Source organism: Ctenocephalides felis, unplaced genomic scaffold (genome assembly GCF_003426905.1).
Source record: "Ctenocephalides felis isolate EL2017-DRISC unplaced genomic scaffold, ASM342690v1 CF-g0.4_SCAFFOLD_01170, whole genome shotgun sequence".
NCBI classification, from domain to species: Eukaryota; Metazoa; Arthropoda; class Insecta; order Siphonaptera; family Pulicidae; genus Ctenocephalides; species Ctenocephalides felis.
In genome coordinates, this window is record NW_020537324.1 from 77,801,861 (window position 1) to 77,817,043 (window position 15,183).

General features: G+C 27.2%; 2 protein-coding genes across 2 annotated transcripts in view; one reads left to right on the top strand and one right to left on the bottom strand.

The window, feature by feature from the left end:
- The window catches only part of LOC113366744 (biogenesis of lysosome-related organelles complex 1 subunit 2-like), a 764-nt gene extending 327 nt beyond the window's left edge, over positions 1-437 (top strand). The window contains exons 2-4 of the mRNA XM_026608403.1: positions 1-66; positions 123-234; positions 301-437. The exon at positions 1-66 is cut by the window's left edge and continues 65 nt beyond it. Of these exons, the coding sequence (XP_026464188.1) occupies positions 1-66; positions 123-234; positions 301-437 (315 nt within the window). The remainder of the gene's footprint in view (positions 67-122; positions 235-300) is intronic.
- Positions 438-3,766: 3,329 nt separating this feature from the next.
- Positions 3,767-15,183, bottom strand: part of LOC113367665 — a 39,187-nt gene continuing 27,770 nt past the window's right edge. Inside the window, exons 12-15 of the mRNA XM_026609252.1 lie at positions 12,001-12,152; positions 7,758-8,026; positions 4,095-4,223; positions 3,767-3,997 (exon numbers count right to left, since the gene is read on the bottom strand). Coding sequence (XP_026465037.1) covers positions 3,873-3,997; positions 4,095-4,223; positions 7,758-8,026; positions 12,001-12,152 — 675 coding nt within the window. The 3' untranslated portion in view covers positions 3,767-3,872. The remainder of the gene's footprint in view (positions 3,998-4,094; positions 4,224-7,757; positions 8,027-12,000; positions 12,153-15,183) is intronic.

The window sequence follows — 15,183 nt, forward strand, 5'->3', positions numbered from 1 at the left end:
CGCCTGGCTACCATAATGTTTCAAAAGACTGCTGATTATTTATACGGAGAACTAACAGCCACACATGTAACAACAATTTATCTAAATCCATCAAAACTCGATCTAACACCAATTACTTACAGGAAGACTACAAACTTTTAGAACAAATGAACACTGTAACATTATCCAAGTACGCTGATATGAAACAGATTACCACAAATGTAGGAAAATCTATAGCTGATTTAGATGAAAAATGTAAATTTTATCACATACCTGGTGAATAAATCCTTAAGTTTATTTTTAATTCCTATTTCTGTCCAGATTTATCCCTGCTGCCTTGTCTAGAGCAAATAAACGAGATCGAAGAGTGTGTTAATAAACTTGAACAAGCCGCTTATAAATTAGATGCGTATTCTAAAAGATTAGAAACTAAGTTTAAAAATTTGGAGAAACGATAACGTAATTTTTTTGTATTATATTTGTAAATAAAATGGATGATTTAATATTGTTGAAATGCTTATGAGAATGTTGAAGAGTTGTTATATATTTAATGTGAATGTAATTTGCAATACGCTGAATTTATGTACATTAAGTAATTAAAAATATAATATATAGAATACTTTTACTAACCTGTGTGTATAATTTTAAAGACAGCAATTTATTCCTAAGTTTTTGTGATATTTTGATGGAATCGACAGTTGAAAGAAAACCTATAAAATAATATAGGTCCATAAAAAGCAATTTAATTTTAAGCCCACAATAATTTTTAGTAATACTACTCTCTATAATATTTTATTTTAAAGGTTTTGTTTTTTTATCATGCAAAGTTTCATTAAAATTCCAAATTTCTACATTTATCTTTTTGTTATAGAAGTTATTAAAAACTAGTGGGGTGGGTGGCATCGTGCCTTAAGGTAAATTGCTGGAACTTTCCGAACCGTAACGAAATGTTCGAGGAATATTGATGTTTTCAAATAGATTATTATAAATATTGTAACATTGTCTAATATTTATAAGAATTATATCAACTGAATTGCAGAGTTGAAATTATTTGTAAAGTATATTAGAACTATAGTCAGAATTAAAAATAAAATATGAAATATTTTCGATATACAAAAAATTAAAAAAAAAAAAAAAAAAAATCCAAATACAATTATTTTGTTAAGACAACCAGAAAGTTCTTTGAATCAATTAAATCGGACGCTTAGTTCTCTCAAAAACTGCCATTTTTTGTACATTTAGCTCTGTATCTCCGAAATTGCTGGGCCTGCCATAGCTTTCATTGCTAATTGAATGATTTTTAGATCATTCAAATCGGATACTCCGTTCTCTCAAAAATCCGATTTCTATTTTCTGCACTCTTTGCTCCGTATCTCCGTAACTGCTAGACCTGCCTTTGCCAAAAACTAATCAGCACATATCTTATCAATAGGAATCGAATGTTTTTTAAACCATTCAAATCGATTGATCCGTGCGCCCGAAAACGTGGCGGAAAATTTGTATCCATACATACATACACACACACACACATCCATTTTTCTGAAGGTATGCCAAAATGTTCAGAAACCTTCAAATCGTCGAGAAATGTAAAAATTTTCAATTTCAACCATTTTCATAGGCCTATAATTAAACCATTTTTCATAGGCCTATAATTTTTTAAGAATTTTCTTTCGACTCAAAGTTTCTAAACATCTAAATACATAATAATAATATCATCTTAACAACTATTCTTTAAAATAATAAATTATAATTAAAACTAAACCGTTCTAAAAAAATATCACTAAATTAAAAGTAAATATTTCTATAATATGTAAATTAACAAATAAATACACCTATCTTATAAACTCTTTTATTAAATTTTTTTTATTGTGGGTGTAAAAGACAAGACTACAAAATTTACAATTGCTTATTAATTATAATAAGGCAATAATTTACCGTATAAATATAGTATATATAAATATAAATAATTATTTTTATATATTTCATATATAAATTACTTTATTATTAAATTATTTCAGATCCATAACTTATTTCAAGTGAAAATAATAATATATATATATATATATATAAATATATATATATGCAGGGCCGGTTCTGGGGTCCTTAGCGCCCGCATGCAACTTTTTTTAGCGCCCCCCCTATTAATTTTCACCGTTTTATCATTAAAATTATATAAATATTTACATATATTTTAAAAAATTAATTTTTAATTATTCTGGATTTTAGTACACAGAAAATTAGATATAATCAAGAAGGGTATAAAATATATTGATTTTAAATTCATTTATTATTATCGATATCAATAAATAAAACAATCCCTGTCATAATTTCACATTTTAGTAATATGTATTCAATACGTAGTAAATTGGTTAAGGATGTAAGTTCGACTACCATAGCAAAAGAATTAATATTTTTGTTAGACTAAAATTATAGAATTTAAGAAATGCATTTCAGAAATAGTATTTATTATTTTGATATAAAGATTTTGATATCAGAATAATAAATACTATTTCTGAAATGCATTTCTTAGATTTTATAACTTTAATTTAACAAGAATATTAAGTGAAATAAATAAATTAATTTTTAATTATTCTGGATTTAGTGCACAAAAAATAAGATATAATATGAAAGCGTATAAATTATATTGATTTTAAATTTCGAGGCGATTCGGGGGTTGATTATAATCAAGTATTTTGAAATTTTCAATTATTTTAACGTATGTGCAATATTAATATTTAAAAAAAACTAGCATTTAATTTTCAAACATAACACTCGTATTTCATGTTTAATTTTTTAAATTTTAATTTAATTTAATTTTTCATCATTTACAATATCCAAAATTGCGTCGTAAACTTCTCGTTATTGATATCGTAAGAGCCGTCATATTCAGAGTATCAGTTTGTTGTTTTAAAGTTAAATTTTTAACGTATTTCAGAAGTATTGTTCGAAAATCAGTAAAAAATGCAAAGTAATTACACATTTCTTGAACAATATCACTAGGAAAAAAAACTTATTATATTTGATATGTATTATTTCTGTATAGTTAATAATTATTAAATTTAGAGTATTGACACCACTAGGTATAAAACAAGCCTTAAAATTTTCGTTCGAAAGTAAATTTTGCTTCCATTTTTCATATTTGTTCCACGCATAAAAGTCAACAGATGCGAAACATTTGCAACAAAAGCAAAAGTTACAATTAATTTCTCGGAATAAACAAGTCATTTTCTAAGCATTGGCCCCCATTTTTTATAATTTGTTTATATTTTTAACAAGTTCCGATTCAACTAAATCAGCTCGCAATTTTTCGTCAATAATGCCCAACAATTAATTTAATCTTTCGCAGGTTTGCGCTTACGGGATTGAACACTAGAAAATTTTATTTTCGATTCCACGGTTATTTCAAACAAAGAAAAAATTGAATAAGTAGATTAGGCAATAAACAGAGCTGTTATTTACTAATTTGCAGAATTATTAATCGGTTAATTGTTTGTACTGATATCACATTGCAAAATAAATTTAAAAGCTATTTGTGTCTCCGTATCCCTAGTTAAGTTAAATTATTTATTATAATTTATTAAGTATTCTACATTTTAAATAAATAATTCTAGATTTTATATAAAAAAATATAAATATTTTATTATAAATTTAATTTCCGAAACTCGTTTTGGTGCTCCCTAAGGCGTGCGCCCGCATTTTTTGCATGCATTGCAAATGTATATATATATATATATATATATATATATATATATATATATATACATATATAAATAAATTATTATGGGATATGTATATTCAATATAAAAAATATGATTGTCTATTTAATTCGAGAACACGTCACTGGACTATCAATCAATTCATTTATCATTTTAAATTACTAATATATTATTAAATTACTGTTGCTTACAGCCGTCCTTAGTCTTCTTCTTCTTTTTCTCCAACGATGAAGTTCTGCGTTGGCCTTGTATGGGCATATAAGGGGGCGCTGGAGAACTGTCCTCACAATAGTCTGAAGGCTCTGCAAAAATAATATGTAACTTGATACCTTGACTTTTAATGGATAGACCGATATATTTTATATTTTTTATTACCATTGGGAGTAGAAGGACTATAACCTCCGTTTGCAATCTTCGAAGGGGAGCTTCTGTGTCCACCAAACAGGTGACTGGCTGATTCTCGACTGCTGTGTGAATTTAGACTGTTGTTTGGGTTGTATGTAGGGTCTATGGCTGCAGCTATATTGCCTTGGATAGAAGACATATTGTTTAGAGTCCATTTGTGGAATTTTTTACATTAATTCATATTTTCAAGCAGTTTTAGACACTTTTATGCGTTTAAACCACCAAGGGCGAGCAACCTTTTTAACCCACGGGCCAATTTGGTTTGCAAAATTTTATGGCAGGCCGCACGTATATATATATTATATATATATATATATATACTAGCTGACCCGACAAACGCTGTTTTGCCGCTTTACAGAAGTTCTTATAATATACGTGATATATTAATAATAATGTTATATTTTTATTACACAAATTTTGATAATTAATTCCAACGCATCATAGTGTTTTGTTTATTTTAATTTTATTTATGTCAAATAGTGAAATATTTTTTTTAATCAATGAATAAATTAGATTTTAGTCTGAATCAACGCAGTACCATTATCTAAATATATAATATTTCATATAAATATCAGATTTTTTACTTTTGCATTTGACTTAAAAATATTGAATGTCAATTTCATATATCCACTTTGCACTAAATTTTTAAATGCCAAAATATTTCGTTTTTGGTCGAAATTTAATATATTATGATATAATTTATATCTATAATTTGATTGCCAATATTGCCTATAACATAACTTGGAATAATTAATTTATTTGTTTCTTTTTGAAGTCGTTAAAAATTCTTTTTTTTTTTTTGAACTGTCAGAATTTTGTTTATGATTAATGTTAAATTCAATATGTCGCTTTTTTATTGTGATCTATAATGTTTTAATCACTTATCATATAAATTTTCGACTATAAATTGATATTCATACTATCCCTGAAACTAACGTGGATAAAGTTCCGAGAAATCCGAGACCAAAACTATAAAATGTTTGATTTTTGGCACTTTTATTAATTTTTTTTTATCAATTTTCGTACTGTAAAATAATGGATGATTATTTATCAAAATTGTAATATTTACTATCTATTTTGGCATAGCAATTAGTTTTTTCTTTATTTGAAATCAAGTGAAACATAAATATATTTATTTGATATTTTTCCATAAATATCCGATTTATGACATTGTTTTCAATTATTTTTAATTTATTTTGAATTAGCAAATGTCAAAAAATATAATTAAAATATTCATTAAATATTGTCTATAAATAATATGTCATTTAATAAGTATTATTTATTACTTTGACGCTTGATATGGATATGAATTTGTAATAAAATATATTCTTTCTGACAAATAGTTAAAAACTTGTTATAATTTTCAAAATTATTTGACATTTCATACTTCCAAAATTAATTCACTCGCATCATGAATTAGTCTAAATTAACGCAGTGTCATTATCTAAATATACAATTTTTCATATAAATATCAGATTTTTTACTTTTGCATTTAATTTAAATAGTTAATGTCAATTTCATATATGCAATATGCACTAAATTTATAAATGTCAAAATATTTCCTTTTTGGTCGAAAATTAATATAATATGATAGTATTTATTTTACAATAATGTTTTGTATCTATAATTTGTTTGGCAATATTGCCTATAACATAACTTGGAATAATTAATTTATTTGTTTCCTATTGAAGTCGTTAAACATTTTTTTTGTGAAATGTCAAATTTTTGTTTATGATTAATTTTAAATTCAATATGTCGCTTTTTTATTGTGATCTCTGATCTATAAGGTTTTGATGAAGTTTTAGTATCCGAATTGTTTTTCAAATGCGGATAGAGCGGATAAATTTAAGCATTTTTATAAGCTCAGAAAAATCTTGATCGAATTTCAATTAAAAACATTCACAAAAAAAGCGATAATAGTTAATTGATCGATTACCGAGCTAAATAAAAAATGATTGGACTACTAAAATGACTATTATAAAATAATGAAAATTTGGAGTTGTATGTAGTTTTCCATTCCGTATTAAAAAAATTAAAATAAAGAACGAAATTTTAAAAAAATTGTTACGGCTGTACAAACCATGTAAAAATAAATTGCTTTTTTTAATAAAATTGAAGCTTTTTTATAATCTCTGATAAAAGTCTAATCTAAAATTAAGTCAAAAGATTTACTGATTGAGCGCGGAAATAATGTAATTGCAACAAAATTACAAAATTGCCACAAGAAAAGAACAAAAATACAAAATTGAACAAAGTATTATATATATTTTATATGATTTCGAGTGTATAAATGTTTATGAATATTAATACAAAATGAAAACCAATAATATTTAAAAGCACTGTTTTTTATATAAGCTGATCAATATCAGCGTTTTTTTTTTAGATTTTGTTCTTTATTTTAATTGTTTTAATGCGAAATGCAACGCGTATGCAGCTTTGATATTTTTTACTCAGTTTTGATAGGTGGTGATTTTTTATGAATTTTGTGGTTGAAATTAACCACAAGTTAATTAATTGGGTGTGTGACATATGATTTCCAATGTACCTTTTACCGCTGAAGATAAATCTATAGTCAAAATTTGGGCACAAAATATTGAATTTGAATTAAAAAACCGGCACAATCTTTAATCTAGATTTTTTTCTGAATGAATTAAATATTATCCAGCCACTTTTCTTTTGTGAACCTGTGTAATTGTTTGCACACATACGTACTTCCAAAAAAATAATTTATCATAATTTGATTTGCGTTTTTTTTCAAAAGCGAAAATTTCTTAGGCTGACATAAGATTTATAAAAAAATTCGGTGTTTACTGAAAAAGTGTATTTTTTAAATCTATATTATTTTGCATGTTAAATAGCGAAGAAAACATTTACATGAAAACAGCTGCCTTGTTAGCTTAAATATTTGGAATCACAATTAAAATTTGTTGTGAAACAAGACATATGTTGTGAAAAGCATATTATTCTTTATTACCAAAATAACGAAAGTATTACAATTGTTCTTTCATATCGAAAAACAATTGTAGTTTGCCCTATGGGTGGTTCTTTAAGCAATGCATCACTATATACTTTGGTATTGAAAAGCACATTGCCATATATTCACGCTCTAAATTGTCAGGAAGTGTTTAAATTCACGATAATTTAAACCTCGTGAAAAGTTCTCAATTTTTCTTGCAATATTGTGAAACTAATATTTATTAGTTTACTTAGTTAATTAGTTAAAATTAGCCTCTACAGCCGTATTTGATCAAATATCTAGAAAAATAATCTGTAGTTGAGAAATGCTTGGCGGGCCGCAGAAAAACATCCGGCGGGCCGCAGTTTGCTCATCCTTGGTTTAAACGTACTTTTCAAAGTGATATATCTTTAAAACGGTGGCTCTGAGCAAAAAAAGTATTGATGCACTTTTTGTAGACAATTTTATGCTCTACAATATTGTCTCAGGTAATTTTGCGATAAAACTGACCATTTAGCTGAAAATTGCGAAAGATATTTTTTTTACCTTTGACTTTGTGCCATTTATTTTAGCTCACTTCGCATCGATGAGGACTTTTGAAATTCCTTTTGTAATTGTATTTTAACCAATTTTGCCAAGCTGCCCATTATGAATTATTGTAACCTTGTGGTAAAAATTATTGTATAATAAAAAAAACTTACCGCCACCGCCGCTTCCGCCTGCAGAATTCGCTAAATCATCAGGATCAGGATACCTAGGCTTATTAATTTTACTCGGTGCAGCACCTAAATCCAAATGTCTCGGCCTGGACGACATGCCCAGACTATCTTCATGAAAACTTTGCGTTAAATGATTTATGGGCTTCTCATAATCATACTCCGTTTCTTTTGAAGAAAGACCCTGGTTTGTATTCCTCAACGAATCCACTGGATAGGAGTAGTTGACGTCGTCTCTTAGTTGTAGAGGATCACTGAGGTAAAACAATTAGAAAGTAAATAAATTTAAATACAGTAGAATCCGATTAGTATGACGCCGGATATATTGACAACCGCTTATTATGACGTAATCGCATTAGGAAGTTTGGTTTCCATATAAAATACCTTAAAAAAACAGCTGTCTAGTCGGATATATTGACATCGCTTACATTGACATGTCGCTTATAATGACCCATTTTTGCAAAAAATTATGTCTAATTACAATGACCGACATGATTTTACATGATGTGGCCAAGTCGACGAAAGCAATTGCTATGTCTTTTGTGCACAATAGCACCAGGGACTGTTTTTACAATAAAATTATGTAAAGAAATCAATCAAAAATTTCTGATTACTTACATTAAAAAATCACATTTGTATGTTTATGAGTAGGGTAGACCAATTATTAATGGTCCACCACGGATATCTCGTAAACAAATAAAATTAGATTTTTTTTAACAATTATATTTGATAGTAGAGGGCAAAAAATGTATAAATTCATAACCAGCCATCACCTTTATTCTTATGACTTTGCTATCAGAAGATAAGCAGCACATGAGTGGGATAAAAAGGACCAGCTGAACCTTTACTTTGGCAAAGTGTAAGAATAAAAAATAGTAAAGTTTAAAAAAAAAGCAATTTTACAAGAGATTAATTAAATAAATTGTTATTCCGGCTCATCTGATGAATATTTCATACAAATAGCAGATCAATGTAATATACTGTGTTATCTTTGTAAAAATGTACCCACAGAATTAATATTTTGCATTGGTTCAATAATTTAGCGTAAAATCCCTTTAATTTAATAGAAGAAATTGCATCTGTTCGCCCCCTGGTTGTTCCACTTTACTCCGTATGTGAGATAAAATGGATCAGATACCAAATTTTAAAAAAATAGTAAAAAAAATAATATTTATAAATATTATTAAAAACTATGTGAATTTTTTTTGTACATAGTTCGATAGATGCTTGTTTGATGTGTGTTATGTGTTGCAAGATTGTTCATTGGGTTTAGACAGTATAATTACTGAAAGTCAAATTGGACCTCTGTAACCGCAGTACCCTTTGTTAATTTTATTTTATAATAAATTTTAATATGTGTCATTTTTATTTTTAATTGAAATGTATGTATAGGCTTTTCTTTTAAATTACAGAAAACAGGTAACATGTTTACATATTAAAATAGTTTTTCTTCAGTACGCCTTTAATGACGACCTGTTAGTATGACGAGATTTCGGCGTCCTTTCGATGTCATACTAAGCGGATTCTACTGTATTACAATAAGATTATTAATTTACCTGTATGTGTCGGGAAACCATGACGCCGTTTTTGACAAACTTTTTGGCAGGATATCTGTTTTGAGATTCTGTTGGAATATTTGGAGCGTCTTCTTTAGGCAGTTCCATTTTGGTTTACCTGTACCTTGCATTGTTGATTGAGGCTGTTTTGAGAAGTCTAGAGCGTTGTATTGCATATTCGATTTGTAATCTGAAAAAAAAAAATGGAATTAAATACATCTATATATATATATATAGTAGGGTGGTCCTTAAAATGGTCATTTTCGAATTTCCTGCTCCCAGGGGCTCAAATGGTTCCAAATAGATAAAAAACAATTCTCTGAAAGTTTTAGCTCTTAATATTAACTTTTAGATAGAGCGCAATTCAATCAAAGTGTTTGTATGGAGATAGCATGAAAAAATTTTCAAAAATTTTAAAAATGTTTTTTAGATGTAATTTAGTGAACAAATGAATGAATAAAACTCATTCATTTGTCGTTAAGTTAAACCTAAAACATTTTTTTTTAATTTCAAAATTTTTCCATGCTCTTTCCATACAAACTTTGATTGAATTGCGCTCTATCTAAACGTTAATATTAAGAGCTGAAACTTTCAGAGAATTGTTTTTTATCTATTTGGAACCATTTGAGCCCTGGGAGCAAGGAAATTCAAAAATGACCATTTTAAGGACCACACTAATATATAATATATATATATATATTATATATATAAACTCGTGTCACGATGTTGGTTCGCGATGGACGCCCAAACTACTGAACCGATTTTAAATTTTATTGGCTCATCGTGTGCATATATATCCAACTTAGGTTATAGGAAATTTTGAAAAGTAATTTGAAACAAAAATATATAATTTTATAAATTTCTAAAAATTTTGACAGAAAATGATCAAAAAAAACAAAACACTAAAATGACAATGTCAAAATTTAAGGAAATTTCGACATACAATTTTGAAAAAAAAATTTGACATTTCAAAAAATAAAATTCAAAAACATGTTCATATATAGAAATATCCAACATTTAAATCTAAATTTGATGAAATGCTATATTCAAAATCACTGCTTATGTTTTAAATCTAATTAAAAAATCAATGCTTAAAAATTTAAATCAATGTTGACATGTAAAAAAATTAAATGTCATTTGTCAATATTATGAAATAATTATATAAATAGATTTACGATTTAGATTTAATTGATTAGCTTACCAAATTATCTTGGAAATCAAAAACTTCAATCAAAACATTATAGTCAGAGATCACAATAAAAAAGCGGCATATTGAATTTAAAATTAATCATAAACAAAATTTTGACATTTCACAAAAATATTTAACGACTTTCTTAAATAAGAAGCAAATAAATTAATTATTCCAAGTTATGTTATAGGCAATATTGCCAAACAAATTATAGATACAAAACGTTATGTAAAATAAATATTATCATATTATATTAATTTGGGACCAAGAAGAAAATATTTTGACATTTATAAATTTAGTGCATATTGGATATATGAAATGACATTCACTACTTTTCAATTAAATGCAAATGTAAAAAAATCAAATATTTATATAAAAAATTGTATATTTAGATAAAGATACTGCGTTGATTTAGACTAAAATTTAATTTATTCTTTAATTAAAAAAAAAATTGACATAAACAAAATTAAAATAAACAAAACACTATGATGCGTTGGAATTATTTATCGGAGTGTAAAGAAATTTGTGTAATTAAAATATAATTATTATAATATATCAGTTAAGATATATTTTGATTGTCATCGCAAATGCTAATCTTACAGGAAATTGTAACCTCTTAAATGGAATAGTACAATCTGCGGGTATCATGGAATCTGACAAAAACAAACTAGACAAACTAAATATTATATCATATCAAATTAAATTTTGACCGAAAAGAAAATATTTTGACAGTTATAATTAATTTGAAATAAAATGCGAATTTCAAAAATCAGATCTTTATGCAAAAAAATATTATTTCCACTTGTGTTGATTTAGCCAAACTTATGAATATAACAATTATATAATTCTTCATTGATGACTTAAAATAACTAATAATATTAACAAATACATAATATTTGAAAGAAAGTTTTATTGACATATATTTATTTATTTATTTATTTATTTATTTAAATATATAGCCCACAGATTTCTCCAAGAGGACTCAAAAAATACAATTATTTGACATAATGAATAACAATTAAATATACACAAAAAATTATATGACATGACAAAGTATAATAAACAAAAAAACTATGATGCGAGTGAATTATTTTTTGAAGTATGAAAGTCCAATAATTTGAAAATTTGATACAAGTTTTTAACTATTGTCAAGAATCAGAGTCCAAATCTAATAAATATTTGATTTTTGGCACTTTATTAATTTTATCAATTTAGGCATATTTTTTATGGCAAAACAACGTTTGCCGGGTTAGATAGTATTAATATATATATAGATATATATATTGTATATGTATTATCTTCTTACCTTGTTCATCTCTCCTCCACCACAAGACGCCCCGGCTTGTGCAAATCCCTAATTTGGTTCCTATGTGCAAATCCCTAATTTGGTTCCTATCGCCTCATTCCCAGTTCGCCGACAATCCAAAGGATTCGTATAATTGTATTCGACAGAATTGTTTTGTGGACTAGTAATCAAGTCCACAGGATTCGAATAGGAGTCTTCAAGCATCCTTGATGTATTATCGGAGACTTGTTCCGGGTTGGTGATGTTTGTCGGTGGGTCATGTTTTGCTGCTTTTTGGCCAAGGCTCGTTGCTTTGCACGTTCTTTGGCTCTTTTGGCTTTCGATCTTTCCTGGGAAGAAGAAAATTGATATTTGGTTAATTTCAAGAATAGATTTTGGCGATCTGTGTGCACGAGTGTCGCATATAGACATCCAGTATGTCGTTATTTAAGAGGCACAACTAGTGTAACCGCCTAAAAAAAAGGTGATTTTTGGGAATTTATATTACAAAAACTACTTTATCAATCATTTCAAAATTTTAGGAGTATTTCATACATGTTTTAAGAATACATAGTAAAATTTTTGAGAGAAAAAATTAAATATTTTTTAAGTTATCGTCGATCTCCAACGGCGCTACAAAAAAAGGCCCTTCACTGCTGCAGTGATTCCGGCCCTTGACGTGGATGAAATAAAAAAAAAAATTCTCGTTAACTAGATAATATTGTCTGTAAAGTGAACTACGATGAAAAAAATAATCAAAAATTGACAAAATGACGGCGTTTTTTAAAAAAAAAAAGTCGAATTTTACCCAAAATTTTGGTCGTTTTTCGACCGCCAAAATTCTATTTTGATCCGATCAAAAAATCAATAGTTCATTTTACGGAGAACTATATATAGAACATGTAAAAAATTTGATAGTGATCGGATCATTAGTTTTTGAGTAATCACTGCAGCAAATTCGGAAAATGCTGTTTCGAGAAAAACGCGTTTAATGATAAAATGATCGTTGTACTATATACTATATGTATACTATTTAAATGGCTGTAACTCAAAAACTATTTGAAATATCGATTTGAAATTTTAATGTTATTTTTAAAGGTGTAATCTACCGAAATATGAAAAAAAACAAAAATCGATTTTTCCAAAATTTCACACTAGTTGTGCCCCTTAAGTCAAATACATATAATAAATACATAAATGAAAATAAATATTTTATCATTCTGACACGTGAAATTATAAGTAAATATTTAACTTTTGAATATATTTTTAACTTCCCGTAGGGCAAGTTATAGTAATCGCAAAAAATCGAAATTGCAAGTTTTTGCAGATCTTCACGTTTCAAAGGTTTCTGAACATTTTGGCATACCTTAGAAAAAATGGATATTTATTTTCTGAGAATGTTTACAATATATCCCCTCCAATAATCGTTTGAACTCGGTTCGATTAGGTTTTGTTTATATATGTTAACATTTCTTGTAAATATACATAAATAGTAGGGAATGCAATACCGATGAAAAATTTCAATACCAGTATTTCGGTAATTTTCATTTTAAAACCGGAATACCGGTAAATTACCGGTATTTTTATTATCTTACAAAAACGTAAACAAAATTGAAAGTTACTAGTACAAATATAAAAAAAAATGTACATACAACTACAACTATATTCAACTAAACAATTAAATAAAACAATAAGTTTATTTTTTTTTAAATAATAATTTACCAAAAGTATATGCAATTTAATTAATTCATTTACACTATCGAGTATACTGAGTACTTTTCACCAAAAACAAACTTATGAGTAAGAAAGACCAAAAACTCATAAAAGATCATATTACATTATTATACCAAACTGTATTGTCTGTATCCGATGAGTTAAATTAGCATAATCTCCAATATTTAAAAAAAAAAATTCTACACTAATTTAAGATCGGATTCTTTGTCGAGATAAATAATAAGTTACTATAATTGTTGAATATTGTTATTTAAATACCACTTGAAAAACCGTTACATTTTTACATAAGATGAAACAAACATTATTATCTATCAGTCCAATTCTATTTATTGTAACACGATATGAAGCCCTTTGGAAAGCAATAAACATTCAGTTTAATGACGAGTGAATTAATATTTGACATTTGTTTATCCTATAGAATCACTTGAAGATATTGCTGTATTGCATTCCCTAATAAGTAGTTCATAAATTAATCAATGATTGATTTTTATGTTAATTGTTTATTTTCATTTTTCGAATATTTTATTAATTAAGGTACGGGAAGTTCCAGTTAGAGTTTTATTCACTAAAGAAGGAACAAACTGGTACTCGAAACGTATGAAAGTCTATTGAGTTTTTTTTGAAACAATTTTTTTATTAAATTTCTGTATGTTTATCAACACGCGTTTATAGGCTCGATTAGGTTTTGTTTATATATATATATATATATATATATATATATATATATAAATTAATCAATGATTGATTTTTATTAATTGTTTCTTTTTATTAGTTATTTTATTCGCTGAAGAAGGGACAAACTGAGACTCGAAACGTATGAAACCCTCTTGAATTTTTTTTTGAAACATTATTAAGTACAAGTAAACATACTTAAGTTGTTTGTAATCGATAGTTTTTTTTTCGAGTGTTTTATTCACTGACGAAGGGACAAACTGGGACTCGAAACATATCGATGTGTATGTGAGTATGTGTGTATAGATACAATTTTTCGTCCAAGTTTTCGGGTGCATGCATCAACCGATTTGAATGATTCAAAAAACATTCGATTTCTATTGCTAGGGAGTTGAGCTGATTAGTTTTCGGCAAAGGCAGGTTCAGCCGTTACGGAGATTCGGACCAAAGAGCAAATAGAAATCGAGTTTTTGAAAGAACGGAGTATCAGATTTGAATGATTCAAAAAACATTCTATCAGTAATGATGGGAAGAAGTGGTGATTAGTTTTTGGCAAAGGCAGGCCCAGCCATTTCGAAGATACGGAGCTAAATGTGCAAAAAATGGCAGTTTTTGAGAGAACCAAGAGTCCAATTTAAATGATTCAAAGAACTTTCTGCCTGTTTCAACTAAATAATTGCTTTTAGAAAAAAAATTTTGTTTCTAATTTTTTTTTTCAAAAAGTATTTGTAATTTGGATTAAAAATTCACCCAGGCTAAGCACAGTCTAAGCCCCACTCTGGTGCAAATGTTTACCCAAGTGCGTTTAGTCTGTTTATATACTGGAGCATTTTCCAATTTTGTGAAAAATCATTGAAAAATGTAAAAATGCCGCCAAGCTAAGCACAGTATAAGTGAAAATGTCGCACAGAATTGTTTGCAAATTAGACTGTGACTATACGGGAACACTTTTTCAATTTTGTGTAAATTGGGCAA